Source organism: Heterodontus francisci, chromosome 2 (assembly GCF_036365525.1).
Source record: "Heterodontus francisci isolate sHetFra1 chromosome 2, sHetFra1.hap1, whole genome shotgun sequence".
Classification (NCBI taxonomy): domain Eukaryota; kingdom Metazoa; phylum Chordata; class Chondrichthyes; order Heterodontiformes; family Heterodontidae; genus Heterodontus; species Heterodontus francisci.
Genome location: NC_090372.1, coordinates 41,105,953 through 41,132,419, shown reverse-complemented (window position 1 = coordinate 41,132,419; position 26,467 = coordinate 41,105,953). Strand labels below are relative to the sequence as shown.

The following is a 26,467-nucleotide window of genomic DNA, read 5'->3' as shown; positions in this document are numbered from 1 at the left end:
TCAAATTACTTTTCAATGAAGTTTTGGAGTAAGCTCACCGCAAAGTTTGGAGCATGAAACGTCATAATTTACAGTGCACCATGAAATATTACCTTGTGCCAGCCAAATTACGTACAGTTCATTGCACTGTCCTTACATGCTTAGTGCACACAGTAGTGCGCCCAATTTTTCAATGAATTGGATTACCCAGCAGACCTGAACAGCTGGCCTGCAACACTGTTGGGAGAACAAGCAATAGAAAGAATCAATGTGCACCCACCCACCCACCAATTCAAATGCTGCCCATTCAGATTCTGACACCACACTTCTGTAACCTTTCCAAGCGTATCACAGAGGAACGCAGGAGTAGGCCATTCAGCTCTTTGAGCCTGTTCCACACCATTCAATGAGGTCATGGCTGATCTGCAGCCTAACTCCATATCCCTTAATACCTTTGGATCAATCTCATATTTAAACTTTGCGATTGACCTGGCATCAGTTGCCGTTTGCAATTGGAGAGTTCCAAACTTTTACCACCCTTTGCATGTCAAAGTGTTTCTGGATTTCACTCCTGACAGGCCTGGGTCTAATTTTTAGACTATGCCCCCTAGCCCGAGACTCCCCAACCAGTGGAAATAGCTTCTCCATCCACCCTACCTGTTCCTTCTTAGTATACTGAAAACTTTGATCAAATCGCCGTTGAACCTTCAAAATTCCAGGGAATATGAGCTACTTTGTGTGATCATTCCTGTAATTTAACCCTTGGAGACCAGGTATCATTCTAGTAAACCTACGCTACACTCGCTCCAAGGCCACTATATCCTTCCGAAGGTGTGATGCCCAGAACTGCTCACGGTACTCCAGTACTACTTTACTTGCCTCTTCAAAAAAAAAAGTCAGTCAGATTCATCAGGCATGGCCTCCCCGTTACGAATCCATGCTGGCTCTCTGATCAACTGAAAATTTTCAAGATGTTCAGTCACCTTATACCTCATGATAGACTCCAGCAATTTCCTGACTACAGATGGTGGGCTAACTGGTCTATAATTCCCTGGCTGCTCTCTCTCATCTTTCTTAAATAGTGGTGTGACATGCCCAATTTTCTGATCTAAAGGAGTGGTTCCTGAATTGAGAGACTGTTTGAAGATTATAGTTATGACATCTGCAATGTTCTCACCTACTTTTAAAACCCTTGGAAGCCCTTTGCAACCTGAGTGTCGTATCTGGTCCTGGAGATTTGTTGCTCTTTAGTGCCATTAATTTCTCCATTGCTGTTATCTCGCTTACTTTAATTTTGGTGAGTCCCTGCCCCTGATTGATTCAATAATAATTTCCTTGGGATATCTGTCATGCTGATCTCTTCCTCTACTGTAAATACGAACACAGTAATTTTTCAGTAAATCCGCCATTTCCTTATTTTCATTGGCATTACTGTTATCAATTTTAAAGGGTCCCACGTTGCTTCTAACCACTTGTTTCTAACATCATTGTAAAAATGTTTGTGTTTTGATGTCCCTTGCCAGTTTCTTTTCATATTTCTTCTTTGTAGCTCTTAGTCACCCTTTGTATCGTTCCGCTAACAAGATCTCTTTTTGTTTTGCATTTTTGAACGTTCTCTTTTAGTTTAATGTTGTCTCTTACCTTTTTAGTTGTTCATGGCTGCCTTTCTTCGCAAGTTGAACTCTTGTCCCTTAGTATTATAAAGAGGTTCTGTGTATCAAATTTTTTTTTGAACACCTCCCACTGATCTGTCATTTTACCTATTAACAGATTTGCCCAGTTTGCTGAGGGCTGTCTCTGTTTCATCCCATTAAAGTCAATTTTACTTAAATCTAGAATCTGAGTGGCTGTTTCTCGTTTCTCCCGTTCAAACATGACGTTGAACTCAGTCGTATTATGATTGCTATTAGATAAATGTTCATGCACCATTAGGCTGTTGACTCAGTCTGGTTCATTACTCATTGCGAAACCCTATATGGCCTACCCCCTTGCTTCTTTTTGGACATACTACTGCGGAGAACTATCCCGGACGCAGTCGAGAAATTCACTTAGCTTCCTGACGTGCTAGTCTGCTTATCCCAAACTGTATGATAGTTAAAATTGCCCATTAAAACCACTCTGCCGTTACTAAATGCTCATCTAATCTTTCTATTTATCCAATCTCCCACTTCACAGCTATTACCAGGGTGTCTATACACAACTCTGGCTACAATCTTAAATTCTTTTCCAGTTCTTAATTCTACCTGTAAAGTCTCCAATGCCTACTTACCCCTCATTTATATCCGATCTTATCATTGAAGTAATTTCAACCTTAATCATTAGGCTACTACTCCCTCTCTACCATATTCCCTATCTTTCCTGTAGAACATAACCTGGTATAATTAGTTCTCAGTCCTCACTCTCTTGCAACCATGTCTCCATACTGACTGCCATGTCATACTCTCTAAGTTGAATTTGCGCCAGCAATTCATTCATTTTGTTCCTTTATATCTCCCGGTTCTTGTGGACAGGAAAGAGGCCAACAATACATCATGCCAAAAGGGTAGATAGAGTGAGTCGCTCAAAGATTCAGTGCCACTTTCCAGGTAGGGAGTTATTATGAGAAAGGCCTTTTTCCCCCAAAATGGAAATAGGAGCAAAGTTTCCTTGACCAATCAAACTGCACAGCATCCCCTTCTCACACCCACGAAGAAGGCCAGCTAAAAACATTGAATAGTATCACAAATCAATGCAACCTAGAGGGAAGTCTGCACTGAACTAATATTCTCTGAGGCCATGACAGCTGTATCACAACTGTGGCCTTTCAGAGGCTCCTCCTGCAAGCAGCTTCAGAGCATACTATAAGAAGGGCTTTACTAAAATAGCCAGACTGCTCCAGACCTAATTATATCTTTCCATCAGCTGATGGATATTTCTATATCAAGGATGTAAGGGGACCTTGCTATGCCCAGATCTGACGCTGCCTCACTGACCTGGCTGCATTACGTAAAATCCAGTGCGAACCGACGCAAGGTGCCCCCCCACCCTTTGCAGGCACATCTCTTAAACTCTGTTCAGCACTGGCTGCTATTTCACCAGGTGATCGAGAAATCTAAATCTTGGGAACATGACCTAGGTCACTCGCTCCCTAGACAGAACTGGTAAAGGCACTGAGGCTGATCCTCACAAACTCAACCTGCAATGGATTGAAGGAGGGCCTGCTCAAAATTCTTACCATGCATACCTCACCCCCAGTCAAACTTCACTAATTCTGCCTACCCCTATCAGATGACTGCTGGTGGGATTATGGCCAAAGGACAAAGTATATACATTCTGGTCTTGCGCCTCAAGCCCTTCTAAATGGAGATCCTGAAGGCCACCAGCTCCAGAATTGATCTTACCAATCCATATGACATGCCTCTATGCCTACTCTGTCCACTGCTACTGAGACTAGGAATCCTGACCAATCACAAGTTATCCACAACTCTTACTTCAATGAACAAGAAAATGCATCTGTCTGCTCTGGTGCAACCCCTACAACAAACTGGTGGACAAAGAACCCGTAGAATATCTGCCAAACAGAGCAGATTATGCTTGTCAATGGGGACCCCTTTCTGCAGGCCCACCCACCACACATACCCCAGCACAAGGGATCTATAGGCTGACGTATAAATACACAGATCACCACCTCTCACTGAAATTCCTTGTTTTCCATAGGTACATTATGCTGCCTGACTTCAGTCCCCAGCAACAGCTGTCATTTTGCCCTTCCCCTCATGATCTGAGCCTTTTGCCAAAGAAATATTCAATCTTCCAACTAGAATTCTTGCCTGTGTTTGTATGGCATATACAAAGCATTGTGCTATTGTTACTCTGTGCTCTACCCTGACCAGAGAGAGCACGTAAATGTGCAACTTAATAACAAAGTAAAATTATGTGTATGAGAATGAGAGAACAAATGGAGTAACTAGGATGTATTGTCTGTTTCAGTTGGTTGCAGAAAGCTTATTTCTTGTTGGAGGAAAGTAAGTAAATAGAACTGTGCCTATGCATTTCTTCCTATGATACATTAGTTATAGCGGTTACACAACCACTATATTCAGCATATTGCATCTTTTTGTGTGTGTTTTAACACAACAGAATCTGACAGCTGCTTTAAACTGGTATAAGGTATAATCTTACAGACTTGATGGGGCAACCAACAAGTCCTTGCTGTTTTGATGTATTCTGTCTACTACTGGAGGACGAGTTGGCCCTTCAATTTGCGCAAAGCATTTACTGACATACAATTTACCTACATTCAGTTTAGACTGGACGTTTAATTGCCTGATCGTACTGTAGATTTTTTTTCCCTTTTTTGTTTTTCACGCTTTATGATGGCTTCAGTGTGTGTTAATATTTTAGTTCAAGTGGTATAAGGAGTGTTCTGGTGCTTTGACTAAAGAGTTACTTTTCCTGTGAGAGTTTGGACACTTAGTGACGGGGAAGTCTTCAATCCTGTCCTCACCTCATTACACTGCCATATACACAACATCCATCTCCCCACCCTCCACACACACACATTCACCTACCCCTTTTTTCCTCCCCAAATACATTACCTCACACTTCTCTGGATTGAATTCTATTTGCCATACTTCTGTCCATCTGACCAATGCAATGATATCTTCCTGTAGTCTACATCCATCTTCCACACTATCAACTATACAACCAATTTTTGTATCATCAGCAAGCTTCTTAATCATGTCCCCTACATTTAAGGCTAAGTCATTGGTAGGCCCCTTGCTTTGCGTGGTATATAATACCGAGCCCCGTGAAGCCCATTGGAAACAGCCTTCCAGTCACAAAAACACTGTTGAACATTACCCCTTGCTTCCTGCCACTGAGTCTATTTTGGATCCAACTTGCCAATTTCCCTTGGATCCCACAGACTTTTGCTCTTCTGACCAGTCTTCCCTGTGGGACCTTGTCAAAAGCTTTGCTTGATGTAAACTACATCAAATACGCTACCTGCTTTGACTCTCCTTATTACTGCCTGAAAAAATTCAGTCACTTTAGTCAGACATGACCTTCCCTTAATGAATCCATGCTGACTGTCCTTGATTAATTCATGCCTTCTAAGTGACGATTTATGTTATTCCTCAGAATTTTTTTCTAATAATTTGTCCACCAACATTAGAACATTACAGCGCAGTACAGGCCCTTCGGCCCTCGATGTTGCGCCGACCTGTGAAACCATCTGACCTACACTATTCCATTTTCATCCATATGTCTATCCAATGACCACTTAAATGCCCTTAAAGTTGGCGAGTCCACTACTGTTGCAGGCAGGGCCTTCCATGCCCCTACTACTCTCTGAGTAAAGAAACTACCTCTGACATCTGTCCTATATCTATCACCCCTCAAGTTAAAGCTATGTCCCCTCGTGTTTGCCATCACCATCCGAGGAAAAAGACTCTCACTATCCACCCTATCTAACCCTCTGATTATCTTATATGTCTCTATTAAGTCACCTCTCCTCCTCCTCCTTCTCTCCAACGAAAACAACCTCAAGTCCCTCAGCCTTTCCTCGTAAGACCTTCCCTCCATACCAGGCAACATCCTAGTAAATCTCCTCTGCACCCTTTCCAAAGCTTCCACATCCTTCCTATAATGCGGTGACCAGAACTGCACGCAATACTCCAGGTGCGGCCGCACCAGAGTTTTGTACAGCTGCAGCATGACCTCGTGGCTCTGAAACTCGATCCCCCTACTAATAAAAGCCAACACACCGTATGCCTTCTTAACAGCCCTATTAACCTGGGTAGCAACTTTCAGGGATTTATGTACCTGGACATCAAGATCTCTCTGCTCATCTACACTACCAAGAATCTTCCCATTAGCCCAGTACTCTGCATTCCTTTTACTCCTTCCAAAGTGAATCACCTCACACTTTTCCGCATTAAACTCCATTTGCCATCTCTCAACCCAGCTCTGCAGCCTATCTATGTCCCTCTGTACCCTACAACGTCCTTCGGCACTATCCACAACTCCACCGACCTTCGTGTCATCCGCAAATTTACTAACCCACCCTTCTACGCCCTCATCCAGGTCATTTATAAAAATGACAAACAGCAGTGGCCCCAAAACAGATCCTTGCGGTACACCACTGGTAACTAAACTCCAGGATGAACATTTGCCATCAACCACCACCCTCTGTCTTCTTTCAGCTAGCCAATTTCTGATCCAAAGCTCTAAATCACCTTCAACCCCATACTTCCGTATTTTCTGCAATAGCCTACCGTGGGGAACCTTATCAAACGCCTTCCTGAAATCCATATACACCACATCCACTGCTTTACCCTCATCCACCTGTTTGGTCACCTTCTCAAAAAACTCAATAAGGTTTGTGAGGCACGACTTACCCTTCACAAAACCGTGCTGACTATCGCTAATGCACTTATTCTTTTCAAGATGATTATAAATCCTATCTCTTATAACCTTTTCCAACATTTTACCCACAACCGAAGTAAGGCTCACAGGTCTATAATTACCAGGGCTGTCTCTACTCCCCTTCTTGAACAAGGGGACAACATTTGCTATCCTCCAGTCTTCCGGCACTATTTCTGTCGACAATGACGACATAAAGATCAAGGACAAAGGCTCTGCAATCTCCTCCCTGGCTTCCCAGAGAATCCTAGGATAAATCCCATCTGGCCCAGGGGACTTATCTATTTTCACACTTTCCAAAATTGCTAACACCTCCTCCTAGTGAACCTCAATCCCATCTAGCCTAGTAGTCTGAATCTCAGTATTCTCCTCGACAACATTTTCTTTCTCTACTGTAAATACTGACGAAAAATATTCATTTAACGCTTCCCCTATCTCCTCTGATTCCACACACAACTTCCCACTACTATCCTTGATTGGCCCTAATCTAACTCTAGTCATTCTTCTATTCCTGATATACCTATAGAAAGCCTTGGGGTTTTCCTTGATCCTATCCGCCAATGACTTCTCGTGTCCTCTCCTTGCTCTTCTTAGCTCTCCCTTTAGATCCTTCCTGGCTAGCTTGTAACTCTCAAGCGCCCTAACTGAGCTTTCGCGTCTCATCCTAATATAAGCTGCCTTCTTCCTCTTGACAAGCACTTCAACTTCTTTAGTAAACCACGGCTCCCTCGCTCGACAACTTCCTCCCTGCCTGACAGGTACATACTTATCAAGGACACGCAGTAGCTGCTCCTTGAATAAGCTCCACATTTCGATTGTGCCCATCCCCTGCAGTTTCCTTCCCCATCCTACGCATCCTAAATCTTGCCTAATCGCATCATAATTTCCTTTCCCCCAGCTATAATTCTTGCCCTGCGGTATATACCTGTCCCTGCCCATCGCTAAGGTAAACCTAACCGAATTGTGATCACTATCACCAAAGTGCTCACCTACATCTAAATCTAACACCTGGCCGGGTTCATTACCCAGTACCAAATCCAATGTGGCATCGCCCCTGGTTGGCCTGTCTACATACTGTGTCAGAAGACCCTCCTGCACACACTGGACAAAAACTGACCCATCTAAAGTACTCGAACTGTAGTATTTCCAGTCAATATTTGGAAAGTTAAAGTCCCCCATAACAACTACCCTGTTACACTCGCTCCTGTCGAGAATCATCTTCGCTATCCTTTCCTCTACATCTCTGGAACTATTCGGAGGTCTATAGGAAACTCCCAACAGGGTGACTGTCTCTCCTGTTTCTAACCTCGGCCCATACTACCTCAGTAGACGAGTCCTCAAACATCCTTTCTGCCGCTGTAATACTCCTTAATTAACAATGCCACCCCCCCCCCCCCCCCCCCCACCACTTTTTTACCACCTTCTCTGTTCTTACTGAAACACCTAAATCCCGGAACCTGGTTAGGTTCGAGGTTAGGCTGACTGGTCTGTAATTACTCAGCTTGTCCCTTTCTCCTGTTTTAAATAATGGTACAAGATTAACAGTCCTTCAATCTTTAAGCACCACGCCTGTAGCCAGAGAGAATTGGAAAATGATGGTCAAAGCCTCCTCTAGCACTTTCTATATTCCTCCAGGCTTTTTGTAGTATTTAGCTCAGTATCTGACATAAGCTTCTCTTTTTTTTGCCCTATCTGCTACTTGACATCAAGGTGGCTCTAGATTTGGGAGTCCCACCCTTTTTCTTTCTGGAAATGTATTTGGCCTGAACCCTCACTACCACCTTCTGTGTCTCCCACTGCTCTGACAGATTTATCTTCAAGTAGCTGTTTGTGGTTCACTTTTGCCGATTCACAGCTAAGCTTAGTAAAATTGACCTTTTCTCCAGCAGGATCTAAATGTTAGTGAATAAATAACTAGAGAACAGGTGTGGAAAAAGCTGGTTAAAAATATATTGAAAGGAACTGCTATTAAAAATGATCTAAACTGTTTGTACAGCAAATCACACTGAATCGGTAATCAAACAGGGGAACTGGAGGCTATTCTACATTGCAAGGAAGCAGATAAAGGAGGGGATTACTGAGACATGGTTACAGAAAAATCCGGACGGGAAATTAAACATTGCAGGGCATAATATATTTAGAAAAGATAGGTAGGACAAAAGGGGTGGTGGAGTAGCTGGACTTAATAGAGCTAACATAATGGCAATAGGAAAAAGTGATGCAGTCATCATTAAGACAGAAATAGAATCTAAATGGATGGAGGTTAAAAAAAAAAATCAATCGCACTAGTATAGGTAAAGAGTAGCTATTCAGAGTGGCAGAAAGTGAGAAGTGGGATCCCATAAGGATTAGTGCTGCTGTTCACAATTTATGTTAATGGTTTGGATTTTGGGAACAAACCCAATTTCTAAATTTGTGGATGACACCGAATTGAGGGGCGAGGGTGGGGAATGGTTAATACTGAGGAGGACTGCATCAAATTATGAGAGATCTTGGAATATAGAGTAGAATTTCAAAATTTTCTAATGATACCGAACTTGGCAAACAGTGAGGATGATACAAACTGCCTGCAACAGGACATAGACAGGCCAGCAGAATGGGCAGACAAGTGGCAGATGAAATTTAATACAGTCAAGTGTGAGGTGATGCATTTTGGCAGAAGGGATAGGGCGGGGGAAAAACAGACTTGATGGCACAGTTCTAAAGAGTGTGCTGGAACAGAGGAGCCTGGGAGCACATGTGCATCAATCTGTGAATGTGACGGGATATATTGAGAGGTTGGTTAGCAAAGCATATGGGATCTTGGGCTTCATGAACATAGGCATAGAGTACAAAAGCAAGGAATTTATGCTGAACCTTTATAAAGCTCTGGTTAGGCCCCAACTAGAGTATTGTGTCCAGTTCTGCTCACTACACTTCAGGAAGGATGTGAGCGTCCTTGAGAGGGTGCAGAGGAGATTTACCAGAATGGTTTCAGGGATGGGGGATTTAGTTGCCATGTTAGGTTGGGCAAAGGAGATTGAGGGGAGATTTGATAGAGGTGTACAAGATTATGACAGGCTTAAATAAGTTAGACAAGGTTTTGGGCAAGGGATGCAGAGGGAAAATGAAGAACTTTCATTGGTTGGTCAGTAACTACTAATTTGAATTACCTCTTCTAAGTTGATTTCAGATTAAAGGTGAATAGGAGAAATATTTTACAGATTAAAAACTAAAGACCAGTTGGAAATTTAAAAACAAATTAAAATCTAATTAAATAAAATAGAGATGCGGGGCCAGGTGATGTGTTGTATCTGCATGATGTAGGAGCTGGTGGACCCCATTGTGGTTCCTAGTGACCACATCTGTAGCAAGTGTTGGCTGCTCGAGGAACTCCAGCTCAGAGTTGATGAGCTGAAGTCTGAGTTTTGGACTCTGTGACGCATCAGGGAGGGGGAGAATTACCGGGATGCTGTGTTTCAAGAGACAGTCACACCCCTTAGATTAAGTACCTTGAATTTGGCCAGTGGTCAGGGACAGGAGGGTGTGACTATGAGTGAGGCAGGTAGAGGGATCCAGGAAGTAGTGTTGCAGGAGCCTCAGCCCTTGTCCTTGTCCAACAGGTTTGAGACTTTTGCTCCCTGTGTGGACAAGAGCAGCTACTGTCGGGAGGATGAGCAAACTGACCATAGCACCGTGGTACAGGGAGCCATTCAAGTGGGGGGAGAAAAGAGAAATGTAGTTGTAATCAGGGATAGTATAGTTAGGGGCATAGACACTGTTCTTTGTGGCCAGGGTTGAGAGCCCCGAAGGCTGTGTTGCCTACCTGGTGCCATGGTTCAGGATATCTCATTTGGGCTGCAGAGAAACTTGGAGTGGGAGGAGAAAGGTTCAATTGTCGTGGTCCATGTAGGTACCAACGATACAGATAGAACGAGGATAGAGGTTCTGCTGAGGGAGTATGAGCATTTGGGGGCTAAACTAAAAAGCAGAACCAAAAAGCTGGTAATCTCCGGATTACTACCTGGGCCATGAGCTAATTGGCACAGGGTCAATAGGATTAAAGAGGTAAATGCGTGGCTGAAAGATGGGTGTGGGAGAAATGGGTTCAAATTCTGGAACATTGGCACCAGTACTGGGGAAGGAGGGAGCTGTTCCGATGGGATGGGCTCCACCTGAATCATGCTGGGACCAGAGTCCTGGTGAATCTCATAACTAGGGCTTTAAACTAAATAGTGAGGGGGAGGGTTCACTTGCATGGAAAATTAGGAAGTGAAAGTTAAAGGAGAAGGTAGGAGTGCAAGTTAGCGATGAGGCTGATTGTTACCAGAAAATAAAAGGTAGGGACAGAATGTGTGAACGTCATATTGCACCAAGGAATCGTACAAGAGTAGGGAAATTTGATAATAGAACAAACTTAAAGGCTTTGTATCTGAATGCACGAAGCATTCGGAATAAAATTAAAGAGTTAACAGCGCAAGCAGAGACGGATAGGTATGGATTTAGTGGCGATTACGGAGACAAGGTTGCAGGGAAACCAGGTTTGGGAATTGAATATCCAAGGGTACTCAGTATTTCGGAAGGATAGGCAGGAAGGAAAAGGAGGTGGTGTAGCTTGGTTAGTAAAGGAAGAGATCAGTGCTGTAGTGAGAAATGATATAGGCACTGGAGATCAAGACGTAGAATCAGTCTGGGTAGAAATAGCAAGGGAAAGAAGTCACTGGTGGGAGTAATCTTTAGGTCTCCAAACAGTAGTTCCGCAGTGGGGCACGGTATAAACCAGGAAATACTGGGGGGCTTGTAAGAAAGGTACGCAATATGCACATAGACTGGATTAATCAAATTGGTAAGGGTATCCTCGAGGGTGAGCTCATTGAATATATTAGAGATTTTTTTTGGAGCAATATGTTGTGGAACCAACCAGAGAGCAGGTTATTCTAGATTTGGTATTATGTAATGAGGTGGGATTAATTAATGATCTCATAGTTAAGGATCCTCTCGGGAAGAGTGTTCATTGCATGCTAGAATTTCAAATTCAGTTTAAGGGCAAGAACCTGGAGACCCATACTAGTGTTCTGGCGTTAAACAAAGGTAATTACATAGGCATGAGGATAGATTTGGCCTTAGTGGACTGGGCAGGAAGACTGAAAGGTAGGACGGTTGATGAAATGGATAGCAAAAGCTTCTATAAGTATATAAAAGGGAAGAGAGTAGCTAAAGTGAATGTTGGTCCCTTGGAGGATGTGACTGGGGAGTTAATAGTGGTGAACACAGAAATGGCAGAGATACTAAATCAGTATTTTGCCTCAGTTTTCATGGTGGAGGACACTAGTATCATCCCAATAGTAATAGGTAATGCAGAGGTTATAGAAAGGGAGGAACTTGGAACAATCATCATCACTAGGGAAAAGTACTGAGCAAACTATTAGGATTGAAGGCAGACGAGTCCCCGAGGCTTGATGACCTGCGTCCTAGGGTCTTAAAGGAAGTGGCAGTGGATCCATTGGTTATAATATTCCAAAATTCCTGGATGCGGGAAAGGTTCCAGTGGATTGGAAAAATGCTAATATAATGCCCTTATTCAAAAAGGGATGGAGCAGAAAGTAGGAAACTATAGACCAGTTAGTTTAACATCTGTCATTGGGAAATTGTTAGAATCCATTATTAAGGAAGTAATAACAGGACATTTAGAAAGTCAAAACGCAATCCATCAGAGTTGGCATAGTTTTATGAAGGGTAAATCATGTTTGACTAATTTGCTAGAGTTCTTCGAAGATGTAACAAGTCAAGTGGATATTAGGGATCCTGTAGTTGTATATCTGGACTTCCAGAAGGCATTTGATAAGGTGCCGCACAAAAGGTTAATACACAAGGTAAGATCACGTGGTTAGGGGCAATTAATTAGCTTGGCTAGAGGATTGGCTAACCAGCAGAAAACAGAGTCGGGATAAATGGGTTTTTTCCTGGTTGGTGAGATGTAACTAGCGGGGTGCCACAGGGTTCGGTCCTCAGGCCCCAACTATATACAATCTAAATTAATGACTTGGATGCAGGGATAGAAGGTACTATAGCTAAATTTGCAGATGACACTAAAATAGGTGGGATAGTAAGTTGCAATAAAGAAATAAGAAATTTACAAATGGATATGGATAGGTTAGGTTAATGGGCCAAAATTTGGCAGATGGAGTTTAATGTGGATAAGTGTGAGGTTATCCATTTTGGTCAGAAGAATAGAAAGGCAAATTATTATCTAAATGGAGAGAAACTTCAGAGTGTTTCGGTGCAGAGGGATCTGGGTGTCCTCGTGCATGAATCGCAGAAAACTAGTATACAGGTGCAGCAGGTAATAAGGAAGGCAAATGGATTTTTGGCATTTATTGCTAAAGGAATAGAGTATAAAAGTAGGGAAGTGTCGCTGCAAATGTACAAGGCATTAGTGAGACCACACCTGGAGTATCGTGTACAGTTTTGGTCCCCTTACTTGAGGAGGGATGTAGTTGCATTGGAGGCAGTTCAGAGGAAGTTCACTAGGTTGATTCCAGAGATTGAGCAGTTAAGGCCTTTACTCTCTAGAGTTTATAAGAATGAGAGGAGATCTAATTGAGGTATATAAGATGATTAAGGGGATTGACAAAGTAGACGTAGAGAGGATGTTTCCTTTGGTGGGACAATCTAGAACAAGAGGTCATAGTTTTGGGATAAGGGGTAGCAGGTTTAAAACAGAGATGAGGAGAAATTACTTCTCTCAACAGGTCGTGAGTCTGTGGAATTCACTACCCCAAAGTGCAGTGGATGCCGGGATATTGAGTAAATTTAAGGAGGAGATAGACAGATTTTTAATTAGTAATGGGTTCAAGGGTTATGGAGAACGGGCAGGAAAGTGGAGTTGAGGCCGAGATGAGGTCAGCCATGATCGTATTGAATGGTGAAGCAGGCTCGAGGGGCTGAATTGCCTATTCCTGCTCCTAGTTCTTATGTCATTATGTTTAACTCCACCCCCCACCAATGTATATGATGGAAGTATGTGTTTTCCCATGCTGTGATATGATTTCTGAATTCCTTCTATTTTCTAATTGATTTGAAAGTAAAATGGAGAATTATTTTCAAAAGTTTCTTTCAGGAAATTTTCACACTTAAATATCAAGTATCTGAATTTTACTTCACCTGAGAGAGAGCTTGCAAGAGAACCTAGTTCAGAGATTGATAAATAAAGCAAATGATTATAGCTGTTCTTTCTTTTGAATAAGCTGTGAATTTTAAAAATTGTTTATACAAAATATCTGTGCCTGTTCTAACTATACCCAAAATGTATGGCTACTGAGCCATTAAATTTATAAATTAAAAAAAAAAATACTTGCAGCCAGGAAACATATAAAAATCTATATTTTCAGTTTCTTTTGGGCCTCCTTATCTCGAGAGACAATGGATACGCGCCTGGAGGTGGTCAGTGGTTTGTGAAGCAGCGCCTGGAGTGGCTATAAAGGCCAATTCTGGAGTAACAGGCTCTTCCACAGGTGCTGCAGAGAAATTTGTTTGTTGGGGCTGTTGGACAGTTTACAACACACTAAGCTATTGAATGAAAATTCTATTTGAGATCATTATTTCATCATCCTATTCACATCACTGTGTCAAGCTGGTTTGTTCAACATGTGCTTATTTAAACCTAAGCCTTTTATGCCTTTATTTGCTGTTTGAGATAGACGCAGAAATAACCTGGCTTATTTCTGCCTCTACAATGCATAAGGAAAACATAATTTGTTTTCCAGGAAACGGCAAAGAGCACTTGCTGTTTTTAGGGAGATTGCACCCAAACCTCTTTGTAAATTCTTTCACTGCAGATGTCCACACCTCCCCGAACTTCTATATATTAGCACCATCCAGTCCTTAGAAGCAGGGGAACCACTGGTAATATAGGTGCATTCCATACTGCGTGCTCCTGATGACCGACTGAAAGATGACGAATGCTCTTGAAAAAGTCAGTTATTTCATGTCGGGTGCTTCTGATTCAGAGCCAAAAATAACCAAACATTTTACAATTTGCAAAGTTCCCTGGCCAAGTAACAATTGAACTCTGACTAACAGGAGCTTTTTTTTTAAGCTTGGCAATAATTCAACTTTGCTGCTTTTAAAGGGAGCAGCTGCACCTCAGCAGAATAACATATTGTGGATTACACAGTGGAACACATTTGCTTTTATGAAGTAGATTATCTTCGGACACACCGAGAGCAGCACTGTGGTAGACACTCTAGTGTTTAATGTACCTATCGTGCTGCAGACATCATACTTTGTGAGAGATAGAAATAAATCCAAAAAACAATGAAGTAAGGCAATCTTTGATCTGCACCCTGAAACTTACAAATGATTACAATTGTCCTGATGTCATCAGATCATAAATTGATACGAGGATAAGATTACTGATGGCAATAGGCAAATCTTAAAGGCACAACAAGCAAAATGAGCAGCTAAATATGATCCTGCTATAGAGTCAAGACTCTACATCCATGAGTGCTGTTTTCTTGAAGTTTCATTCAAGATGCATCTGCATTTAAATATTTGCAGAAATATTTTTACATATAGAATTTTTTTATTCTTTCATGGGATGTGGGCATCGCTGGCAATGCCAGCATTTGCTGCCCAGCTCTGTTTTCCCTTGAGAAGGTGGTGGTGAGCTGCCTTCTTGAACCGCTGCAGTCCATCTGGTGTGGGTCGACCCACGGGGTGCTGTTGGGGAGGGAGTTCCAGGATTTTGACCCAACGACCGTGTTGGATCCCATCAGTTACAAAGAGAGATGAAGTCCGACCGTAACTTTTAGAAACTTTATTGCAGTACGTGATTGTTACATTGCAAGAATACAAAAAACAAAACAAAAGAACATGTGCTCACTACGGCAAGCCTTTCTTATAGTTATTAAAAAAAAAACTAGTAACGCCCCCCCGCCTTGTTTGAGTGGTTTGCAGACTTCTATTATCAGTGCATGATTGGTTCATTTGTCCCAGCATTTTATTTTTTGCATTTTATTTCAATGGTTTCGCATCTCCCCTCCTTGAACTGTTACACTGATTATTAAACAATAGACTACTATTAAGCTATCTGCAGCTGTCCTGTTAGCTTCTGCTTGTTATTTTTTTTATAAATTGGCTCCACAGCTCCTCAGTTAGTTTGTTAGTTGATTAGCTTGCTTTTGATCTGTCCCCACAGTTCCCCCTTTGATTCTTCAAACCTCTTTAAGAATCATTCCATCAATCCCACCTAGGTGCCTTTAATGGTCTCTACTTGTCTAGAAACAGCCTTCAACACCCGGTGGGGTTGCGCTTAATACATTGCCCACTTGTGACACAAGAGGGGACGGTGGGAGCTCTGTAAGGGCATAAGCTTGGCAGGGGTTTCAGTTACTTGTTTACAACAGCACTTAATAAGCAAAACGTAAAATACAAAATTATGATTATAACAAAAAAGATCAAACCCTGTACCATTGGGGTCCCTATTGAGGCCAACCACCTGGTCGCCCAACCCCATAAGGTGGGAGTTGGTGGTTGTTTGAGTTTCTCTATCAACATGCATTTCCCTGGACACTCGATTAGTTCCCCAAAGTGGAAAGGTTTGGTTAGCCAAAAGTAAGCAGATACTTAAAATGCATGCAAAGAGGATAATAAAAATTCTAAACATATTGGCAAATGGTAATTGTCCTGATAGGTCAATGTTTAGTCACGGATCGCTTGTTTGATGAGAGAGGTGTGTATCCAGGCTTTCTTCCCGTCCACCTTTAACTGTTGCCTGGGTGGTCAGTAGCACCTGGAAAGGTCCCTCCCACTTGGCGCCCAATGGTTCTTTATATGTATTTTCTTCACGTGGACCCAGACTCCTGGGATGATGTGCCCTCCTTCTGGTGGGTCACCCCAAGCTGCCGATACCTGTGAGGAAGCAGAACTGAGAGCATTTGTTAGGTTCTGACAATATTCTAGTAGAGCGTCACTCATCAGGTGACAATCAGCTTTTCGCAAATCAATTGTTCCCGGCAGAGACATGGGTCTCCCTGTTATTATTTCAAATGGACTCAGGCCCGTTGTTCTGTTCAGAGTCTCCCTAATTTTGTGAAGGGTTGTCACCCTCCATCCTGCATTCCAGGTACCGTTGTCCACAAAGGAGGAGCCGTCTGTAGAAAGGATTAAATCTGGATTGTGCAGTGCCTCCTCCGTCGCTAAGGTTACTTCCTCTGTCTCTCTCATAGCCTCCACACAATCATGCTCTTCCCCTCTTGCTCCCCAGACAATGGGAGCATAGTTGCTGGGTTTACCGGGCTGGCTCGGACTATATGGAGGTTGGGGGCCTCTAGGACCGTTGTCCATCTGGCTGCTGTCACTTGCAATACTCTATTCATGGATGGCAATGTGTGGACGGTGTGCGGACACGTGACGCCGGATTGAGAGGCTGGCAGCTGCTGATCTCTGCTTGTTCCAGGTCCCGTTTACCGGGTGGTGGCACCCCTCCACCGCCTTTGTTCGGCGGAGAGTTTCATCTGTTGACTTTTTTTTATTAAAATAAAACCATACTCCCGCACCTCTTTGGTACCTTTTTGCTGACAGGCTGTAATTTTATTCCAATCCGTCTTTGCGGGACAGAACGTTCGCAGCCACTGACTAATCGCAGCCCATCCGACATCTAGTTGGTGTTCGTCCTCGTCCAAAGCAGTTTGGACCTCTCTGTTCAGTCTTTGCCCTGCTCGCCCGGGCACAATCACAGTCAAAATCTGTACCCCGTCCCATGGGTGAAGGTGGTAAATTCCCCTCAGACGTTCCAACTGTTCCCACGTCTTCTGACCCACCTTTTTCGGGTCGGGCAATTCTTTGGACCATTTATCAATTTTCTCAAGATCCGCCGGGACTTGCATACAATAAGTGTTGTTCTCAGACGTGATCACCTCGTTACCGTCTGTAGTCGTCTTTTCCTGCTTGACCTTAACGCGTTTCTGTTTAAGGGGAGCGAGCCGCACAAAAGGAAACTCATCATCAGTATCACTTTCTTCGCTGGAAGACTCAGCTTACTCTATACTGGCTTCACGCTGTTGTGTTTTTCGTAGTTCTTTTAGTAACGACTCCAGATTCGGGTACAGGCGAGACGGTTGTGTTCGGCGGGGTTCGCAGAGCGGTCCCGGTCCCTTCGGTTGGGTCGCCTGTTCTTCTCATAATTGTTTTTAAAGTTCTTTATTTTTGGTTTCCAACCTTGCTTTTTCAGTTTCTAGTTTTTCTAATTTAAGCTTTTCCTTTCTCAGTTGTTCGCAGACCGCTTTCAATTGGTCCTTCGCATTAGTCAAGTCGCGGTCGCGTTAAGACGGTTGAGCTTGTTGGATAATTTCATTACGCTGTCGGACCTTTGGATCCGTTCTTTATCCTTTAAACGGGTCATTTTTCCCTAAACTCTCTTTATAACTTCCAGGGACCACTGTCCCTTGGAGGCACCATATTTCTGTTCAATTTCAGTACAGGTTTTAGCCAAATTCAACTGTTGCTCTATATGTCCTTTTAACTGCCGAAGAATTTCATCTTCGGAAACGTCTGGCAGTGCCCGCCTGCCTTTTACGGTGGTCGGTACCTGTTGCCTTCGTCAGTCATTGTACCAATTTTGTGTGGGGGGAGGGGGTCTCGAGCCATGGAGCTTCTTATACAGGTGCCGTGGAGCTTTTCAGCTGGACTTGTGTATTACCAACAAACACTGTCGATTTGGATGTCTATAAAAGGGGTCTCGAGCCTCGGAAAAGTTCGGGATTGCGTGGTGGAGTACCGAAACTAGACAACGGCCGAGGACTTTTTAAAGTAAAGAGGAGTCCTTGCCTCCGGGGGCCAAAAGAGGTCTGATGTCCAGGGCTTCGGTCTTTATCCTCCAGCGATCCTGCCGACTACACCAAGTTGTTGGATCCCATCAGTTACAAAGAGAGACGGCGTCCGACCGTAACTTTTAGAAACTTTATTGCAGTACGTGATTGTTACATTGCAAGGATACAAAAAGAACAAAAAGCAAAATAAAAAAACATGCAAAAGAACAAAAAAGAACATGTGCTCACTACAGCAAGCCTTTCTTATAGTTATTCAAAAAAACTAGTAAAGCCCCCTCCTTCTTTCTGAGTGGTTTGCAGACTTCTGTTATCAGTGCATGATTGGTTCATTCATCCCAGCATTTTATTTTTTGCATTTTATTTCAGTAGTTTCACATCCCCCCTCCTTGAACTGTTAGACTGATTATTATACAATAGACTACTATTAAGCTATCTGCAGCTGTCCTGTTAGCTTCTGCTTGTTGTTTTTTATAAATTGGCTCCACAGTTAGTTTGTTAGCTGATTAGCTTACTTTTGATCTGTCCCCACAGACAGTGAAGGGACAGTGTTATATTTCCTAGTGGCTTGGAGGGGATCTTGCAGGTGGTGATGTTCCCATGTGTCTGCTCTCCTTGTTCTTCTAGGTGGAAGAGGTTGTGGGTTTGGAAGGTGCTGTCTAAAGAGGTGTGGTGAGTTGCTGCAGTGCATCTTGTATATGGTACACACTGTTGCTACTGTGTTGGTGGTAGGGGGACTGAATGTTTGTTTAAGGTGATGGATAGGGTGCCACTCTAGCAGGCTGCTTTGTTCTGAATGGTGTTGAGCTTCCTGAGCTGCACCCATCCAGGCAAATGGAGAGTATTCCATCGCACTCCTGACTTGTGCTTTGCGGATGGTGGACAGGCTTTGGGGAGTCAGGAGGTGGGTTACTCACTGCAGAATTTCCAGCTTCTGACCTGCACTTGTAGCTACAGCATTCATATGAATACTCCTGATCTGTTTCTGGTCAATGGTAAACCCCAGAATGTTGATAGTGGAGGCTTCAGCGATGGTAATGTCGTTGAATGTCAAGGGGAGATGGTTAGATTCTCTCTTATTGGAGATCATCATTGCCTGGCACTTGTGTGGTGCGAATGTTACTTGCCACTTATCAGCCCAAGCCTGGATATTGTCCAGGTCTTGCTGCATATGGACATGGGCTGCTCCAGTATCTGAGGAATTGCAAATGGTGCTGAACATTTTGCAATCATCAGTGAACATCCCCACTCCTGACCTTATGATTGTGCAAAGGTCATCGAAGCAGTTGAAGATGGTTGGGCTTAGGACACTACCCAGAGAAACTCCTGTGGCTATGCCCTGGGGCTGTGATGATTGCCCTCCAACAACCACAACCACCTTCCTTTGTTGTAGGTATGACTCCAACCAGTGGAGACTTTTTCCCTTGATTCCCATTGACTTGAATTCGGCTAGGGCGCCTTGATGCCATACTCTGTAAAATGCTACCTTAATATCCAATTATACCAATGTTATATATACCGAAATACTAATTTGACTGCAAATATTTTGTGGGCCTCACTAGTGGTTAATTTAAAAAAAAAATGTTTTAATTTTGTTCCTAGGATGTGGATGACACTGGCAAGACTATTTATTGTCCAACCCTATTTACTGCTGAGGGCATTAGTTGTGTGGGACTGAGTCATATGGGGGCCAAACCAGGTAGAGGTGATAGGTTCCTATTTTTGAAGGACATCAGTGAATCAGTTGGGTTTTAATGACAATTTGGCAGCTTTCATAGTCATTTTCTGGTGCCAACCCACACATTGCCAGATTTGTTGAATTCACTTTCACAACTTGCCATGATAGGATTTGAAATTATGATGTATAGGTTGCTGGTACCACTAGGATACCATGCATTGTAAAGACTAGTTAATAAGCTATGCAGGCAGGATGACATCAGTACAACAATCAATGAAAAAAATTAGATGGACAAAAAATTTGCAGTTGTTGGAATAGGCAGCTAGGGCATTGCCTCTTTCTGTGTACATTATAAAATATAACCTGGGACAGGACATCTCAGTATGTGTCCAGTGATGGCACTGTCATTCTTCCTGATGGTGAAAAATTGGCTTTAAGCTGGAATTTGCCTTTTTCTCTCAGTGATGCAATATTGATGCACATTAAGATCTACTTAGTATTCACTCAACTACAATACAATGGTCGTTTTCTAAGGCACTGTTTGGACAACAAGCCTAATGGTGAAAACTAGTTCCACTTGTGCAGAAAAATATTGTTTTCTTTTTTAAATTTAAAAATGTTTTCATTGGAGTGGATATGTGAAGCACTGCCTGACAGGTGTGCAAACTGTAATAATGGCTACAGAGATTAGGCAGGGCTTTGGCAGAGAGGAGGCTAACTTCTTGTTGGCCTTCTCTTTGCCAATAGTCATAGATAATTGTTTTTGGAATGTGGATGACACTGGCAAGGCAGTGTTTATTGTCCAACCCTGTTTTTCCCTGAGGGCATTCGTCAACCAAGTTGTGTGGAACTGAGTCATGTGCAGGTCAGACTAGGTAAGGATTAAGGCAAAATAATAACTATAATGGCACTGTTGATTTGCACCATTGTTATTGATTGCACTGCCTCCATTATTGAGAAAGGGTAGTAATCCCCTATCCCTAAAGCCCAGAACTAATGGGAGAAAATCATAAACCAGCCAGTCGTGGTAAAACTGGGATAGTGATAGGTGGGGCTTTCTGCTGCTATGTTGGTGTTAGAATGATCTGAGTGTTACTGATGATTTTTTTTTTAAACATGCCCTTGATAATCGTACAGCTTAGTGGTCATAATCAACTGCAAAAAACCATTGGGTTTGATCTTGTGAGCTGTAATAGCAACCATGATGTAGAAGACAAGAAGAACATGCATGTTATCTTGATTGGAGCATGTGCACAAATGTCAAACCTCAAATGCATGTAGAGAACCCTCAAAGAAAGACTCTGAATTATCACTTTCCTTTAATGTTGCCAAGTCATTGTCAAATATGTAAATGGAAAAACACGGCAGCGCCAAGCAAATTGCACATTTCTGTTATCAGAACATTCCGAATAATCAACCTCCAATGGTATAGTACTGCATATGCTTTGCCTTTAATTGCAGACCAACTTGTTGGGGCAGTAATACATTTCCAATCTACCTAAATGTGGCCAGATAGGGTTATAAAGTGGCTTTTCCAGGACAGGCAAAACATATTTTCTTTGGATTAACTATGCAGCACTTTTCCTTTTAACAGATGCACCAGGAGCGGATCCCAATGCTGAGTGGGAAGGCAACATAAGATCAATTAAATGGCTGGACCAGGCTCAAGTGAACCACAATGGTTGTAAAGGTAAACTCAGATGCACTCCACAGTGTGGCACCACTTTTATGCTTTTAGTGTATTAGCTTAGCATTAAAGCCTAACATGGTTTTTCTTGGCAAAAATTATGATATTACGAAATGAAGAATTATTTGACATTTATTGAAATTTTGATCACGGTAACCTCATCTGGATCTCTTGATCATTTCACAGCCTCGCAGTGTTTGTCACCAGGATTTGAATAATATGTAATGATGGGCGTGCAAACTTTTTTTTCCCAGGAGAAAGCATTTTGAGGTGTACAGGACTTGGATGCAATGCTGCCTCTTAATTTTAAACAGCACCTGGCTGTTTAATACCAACAACTCAGCTGAGATCAGCATTGTTGTTGTATTCATTTACTTGGGAGCCCTTGTGTTGAGTGCACATTGATAACCTATGTTTTTACTCCTAACATAGTAAATCTGTCCATCCTTTATTTATGTACTGAAGTTCAACCCATGTAAGTACGATACAACACTTTTGTACAGCTGTTAGCTTAGGGCTGATTATAGATAATGCTGGCCTTGGGTCAACTCCCTGTCTTTATACTGCAATGGAATCCATGGTTGCAAAGCTTGTTTTTTTTAAGACCCTAACTGAAATGGGAACCAGAACGGAAACTGAAACAAAAATGGGAAAAACAACTTTACGTTTCCAGGAGAACTGACACTGGTTAGAACCAGATAAAAGGAGACAGTCTTCTCCAGATCAGGCAGGAGTGGAGTGCCGGCAAGCAGAAGAAAGTGAAGACTGAATCCAGGAGCTGTTTCTGTTACTTAAAGTAGCCAACTAACCAGACCCGGCCATACAGTGCACAGGTTGTTACTGAAAGACTCGGATAAAGGGTAAATCCACGCCATCAAGACAGTTGTGAGCGGAGCTGAGGAGGTTTTGGAGAAGTGCACCTTGTGGTGAAGACTGTACCCGTGGATTTCAGATTGAAAGGGAACTGCTGTCAGAAGACTGTGGCTAAATCCTTGACAAAAGGAACTGAAAATCTACCTGAGAAAGTTGAGTTGTGAAGAATCCTGTGACTATAATTATCATATTTGCTGAGTGGACTGCCCAGTAAAACCATGAGACCAATCTCTGTTGTACCTGATTTGTAATATATATATACCAAACCAGATCACGGTCAATATATATATTGACTGTGATCTGTCTGTTTCATGTTTAATTTATGTTTGTTTTCGTTTGAGTGTTAAATAAATATTTATAAAAGTAAAATTGGTTTGGTTTTCTAAATTGGGGTCAATTGATAGATTTGTTGCTTTTCATTTGTTGGTGGTCTCCAACGTGGATCATAACAATACTGCTGAGTCCAGCTCCTTTCTCTCAACTGCAGAAAGTATAGACTTAGTTTTTTGTGAGTCTATGGGGGGACTTTTAACCCCAATGAATAGGCAGGTTGTGGGCTGGTAGGTAGTGGAAATGTAATTTTTAGATTGTTACCCAACTTTAACACGTCCATTCCCAGAGACGTATTTGAATGCCTGTGAGTAACCCACTTGCTGCAGTCAGGACATTAGAACTGGAGTAGGCCATTTAGTCCCTCGAGCCTTTTCAGACCTTAATTAGTGCAGATGGGTGGGTATTTATTGCAGCATTTAACATCCTTATGAGATATTACTGAGGTCTGTTTACATTGAATATTGGTCTGAAGGTGGTTTCCAAGCCACTTCCAAGGTGGAGTGGAATTACGTTTGGGAAATCCAGAAATCAAATGAGCGGGTCAGTATCCTGGATCTCAACTCAATTGAACTAATTCCTATTGACTTCCAGGTTTTGTGTATCTAAGCTGTGTGTTGGATCTGACACACACTCACATTACATATTATCAGCTGTATTTGAAGGGACAGCCCACAAATCTAAATTGGCAGTGTAATACAAGCAAAATACTGCAGATGTTGGAAATCTGAAATAAAAACAAAGTGCTGAAAAAAACTGAGCTGGTCTGGCAGCATCTGTGGAGAGAGAAGCAGAGTTGACGTTTCGGAAGTTCTGATGAAAGGTCACTGACCTGAAACGTTGGCTAAATTGGAGGTGTCCTGGATGAAGAGTGGGCCTAAATCAAGGGCAGCACCCAGATTTAATGATGCCTCGCTGGAATTATTGCTGGTGCATCAGGAGGAGGAGGGATATACATTTCCCCAGCAATGGGAAGAGGAAACCTGCTGCTCTCACCACGTCAGGAAGGCATGGTTGGAGTTGCTGAGGAGGTGAGCCGCAGGTCATGGATGCAATGTAGGAAGCAATTTAATGACCTAACCAGGTCAGGAAAAGTGAGTGCATTTGCTGATTCAGCTACATTGTGTGCTTCAACCTTAGCCCCATTTCACTGTTTTGCTAAGTGTTCTTCATCATGTCACTCCTCACGCCTGTCCAACTTGCAGCAGCACCCAGCCTTCACTTTCTATACGCTTCATCACCTCCCCATTTAACCCATCACTTTTGACACTCGCCCCAATCCCCAATCTAATGTGTCTCATAATCACCCTTACCAGATGCACTACATTCATTGGATGAATACCTCATCTTCACTCACACACAGGTCTATTCACATCTTGAAGGAGAACACAAAATGGAAGGGAGAGGGACAGGGCTGGAGGTGGACCACTGCAAAAGTACAGCTCATGGAGGAGGAATTCTGGAGTTCAGTGGATCATCTGTGTTCCCCTCAGTCTGAGATGGAGAGACAGGCAGCTGGTGACAGAATTATAATTATTTCAAACACATATGCTGACTTCAGTTTGTCAATGACTGAACTAAGAAGACCTGAGTATATTGATTGTCAAGATTGTGACCTTGCCAGGACTAAATCATATCCCTAATATTACGATTCCCATGGATATCAATAAACCAAAATAATTGAATTTACTGACTGATCCCAATAGGAAAACCATACAGATAAGATTTCACTTTTATAAATTTTGCATTAACAATCAAACCAAAATCATTGTAAATTAAACATGAATTAACAATCTAATCATGGTCTCTCTCTCTCAAAGATCTCAGAGATTTACTGGGCAGTCCTCTCAGCAAGGATGGCACTGAATAGCCACAAGGTTCTTCAAAACTATGAACTTCTTTAGGTATATTTCCAACTACTCTCCTCCAAGATACAAACGGTGATTTCCATTCAACTGCAGTTCCCCTGCAATCCTGAACTCCACCAATGCCGTCTCCACCAAAACTGCGCACCCCTCTGGAACTTCTGTAGTTTTGCTCATGACAGCCTTCATGGCATAACTCCACTGGTCTTACCTTGCGTAACTCTTTTTAAGTCACTGAGAACAGCTGCCTCAATTTTTATTTTCCAGTATCAGTTTCTAGTTTCATCATCTGGGCTGCAAAAAAACAACACTGTGCCAAACAGCCTGTAGCCTCCTAGAATGATTGGTCTTGAAATCTGAGCTTCAATAGCACAAGTCAAATGATCCGATGTTTGTTTTATCTGGTTCCAATCAGTTCTCGTTCTCCAGATCCCTGAAGTTTTGTTTCATTTTCAAGCCCGGGTCTCTCTCAAAGTAAAAAAACAAGCTTTGAAACCAGATTCAGTTCACTTAACAGAGTTCAACAAGTAATCTGTTCAAAAAAGAGTCAGTAAATACTCGTCCACTGGTCTTGCACCATGGATTGCAACACACTATCTTTTGTCTTCTAGGGTCTTCACACTTACAGCAAGTGTTGCAGGACATGCTTAAGGATATTTCCTCTGAGGACCTTGTTTCTACGGAGGGTGTAACCTCATCGGAGATAACAGCCATGCACTTTCACAGATGCTCACACTTCAGTGGGTCCATTTAAGCAGTTAGATGAGTTGTCACCTCAGAATTGAGCATGAGCAACCACTGGTAACCAGGATAGCTGTTAAGAATACATGGTGAGAGGGGTGAAATCCTCTCCAAGCTCTGCTCCGCAGATGCTGAACCTTGGGGCCTGTCATTGAGAATGCTAAAGGTGCAATAGTAGCTTAGTCAGTTACTGACAGACATGCCACACACACTGTCCACAGTAGCAGAGGATGGAGGAGTCTAACTCAAGTGCTGGGGTGGATTGGTGTCTCAGCAAATTGCGAGTGTCTGCCATGGAGACAGAGTCCACTTCCATGGCGATTCAGGCAAGGCTATTAAATGAGTCCATGCAGGCCATGATCACGGCCATGCAAATTTTGGGCACCAACTTGTTTCCTGCCTTAAACAGGATGACCGATATCTTATTTGTGGCTTTACAATGTGTCACTGATCTTCACCAGTATCCAACATGCTACCTTATCTCCTGATAACCAAAGCTGCTGCTGCACAGATTAAGGTAAAGCAGTCTTTGGTGGGGCCATGAGGGGCTCAGAAACCAAAAGGGTAAGTCAAAAGCATCTCAGCAGTCAAGGCAGGGCTCTAAGCAGCCTGCTTCTATTTCTGCTGAAGCCACATGGATGCACAATGTAGAAGCGGTAGGAAAAACAAGTTGAAGAAATTGTAATTCCCTAAGGATATGCACAGGGGTATTTGACAGTTAAGTTTCCTCCTTTATCAAATTTATAGTTCAGCACCACTTTCATATCTTGTCCATTATTGCACTCCAAGTGCCAACTTGTCCTTTCACTTCATTCATGATGAATGTTAATACTTGACTAGACCCATTACGGATGTTCAATGGATGTTTGAAGGACTGCTGAGTGCAAAGTGGGCGGTGGAGTGTGGGTGCTGGTGGTGGGTGCGGACCTCAGGATTTCATTTGTTTCACACGAGGTAAACCTTTGCGATGTTCGGGTATCCATGGCATCTGAATAAGCGGCTGCTCTAGCAATGGCTGCCGTCTTCATCCTTCTGCTCCTCCAAAAATGAGTGATGAGGCCCATTGTCCTCCTCCACTTGCAAACATTCTACCTGTGGGCTC

General features: G+C 42.8%; 1 protein-coding gene across 4 annotated transcripts in view; it reads left to right on the top strand.

The window, feature by feature from the left end:
• LOC137383895 (N-acetyllactosaminide beta-1,6-N-acetylglucosaminyl-transferase-like) overlaps positions 1 to 26,467 on the top strand; it is a 76,946-nt gene that overhangs the window by 7,599 nt on the left and 42,880 nt on the right. For all 4 annotated transcript variants that reach the window (XR_010977487.1, XM_068057272.1, XM_068057288.1 and 1 more), the window contains exon 2: positions 21,464 to 21,559. Coding sequence is in view for 3 of the 4 variants with exons in the window: in XM_068057272.1 (XP_067913373.1) it covers positions 21,464 to 21,559 (96 nt within the window). In the remaining variant the exon portion in view is untranslated. The remainder of the gene's footprint in view (positions 1 to 21,463; positions 21,560 to 26,467) is intronic.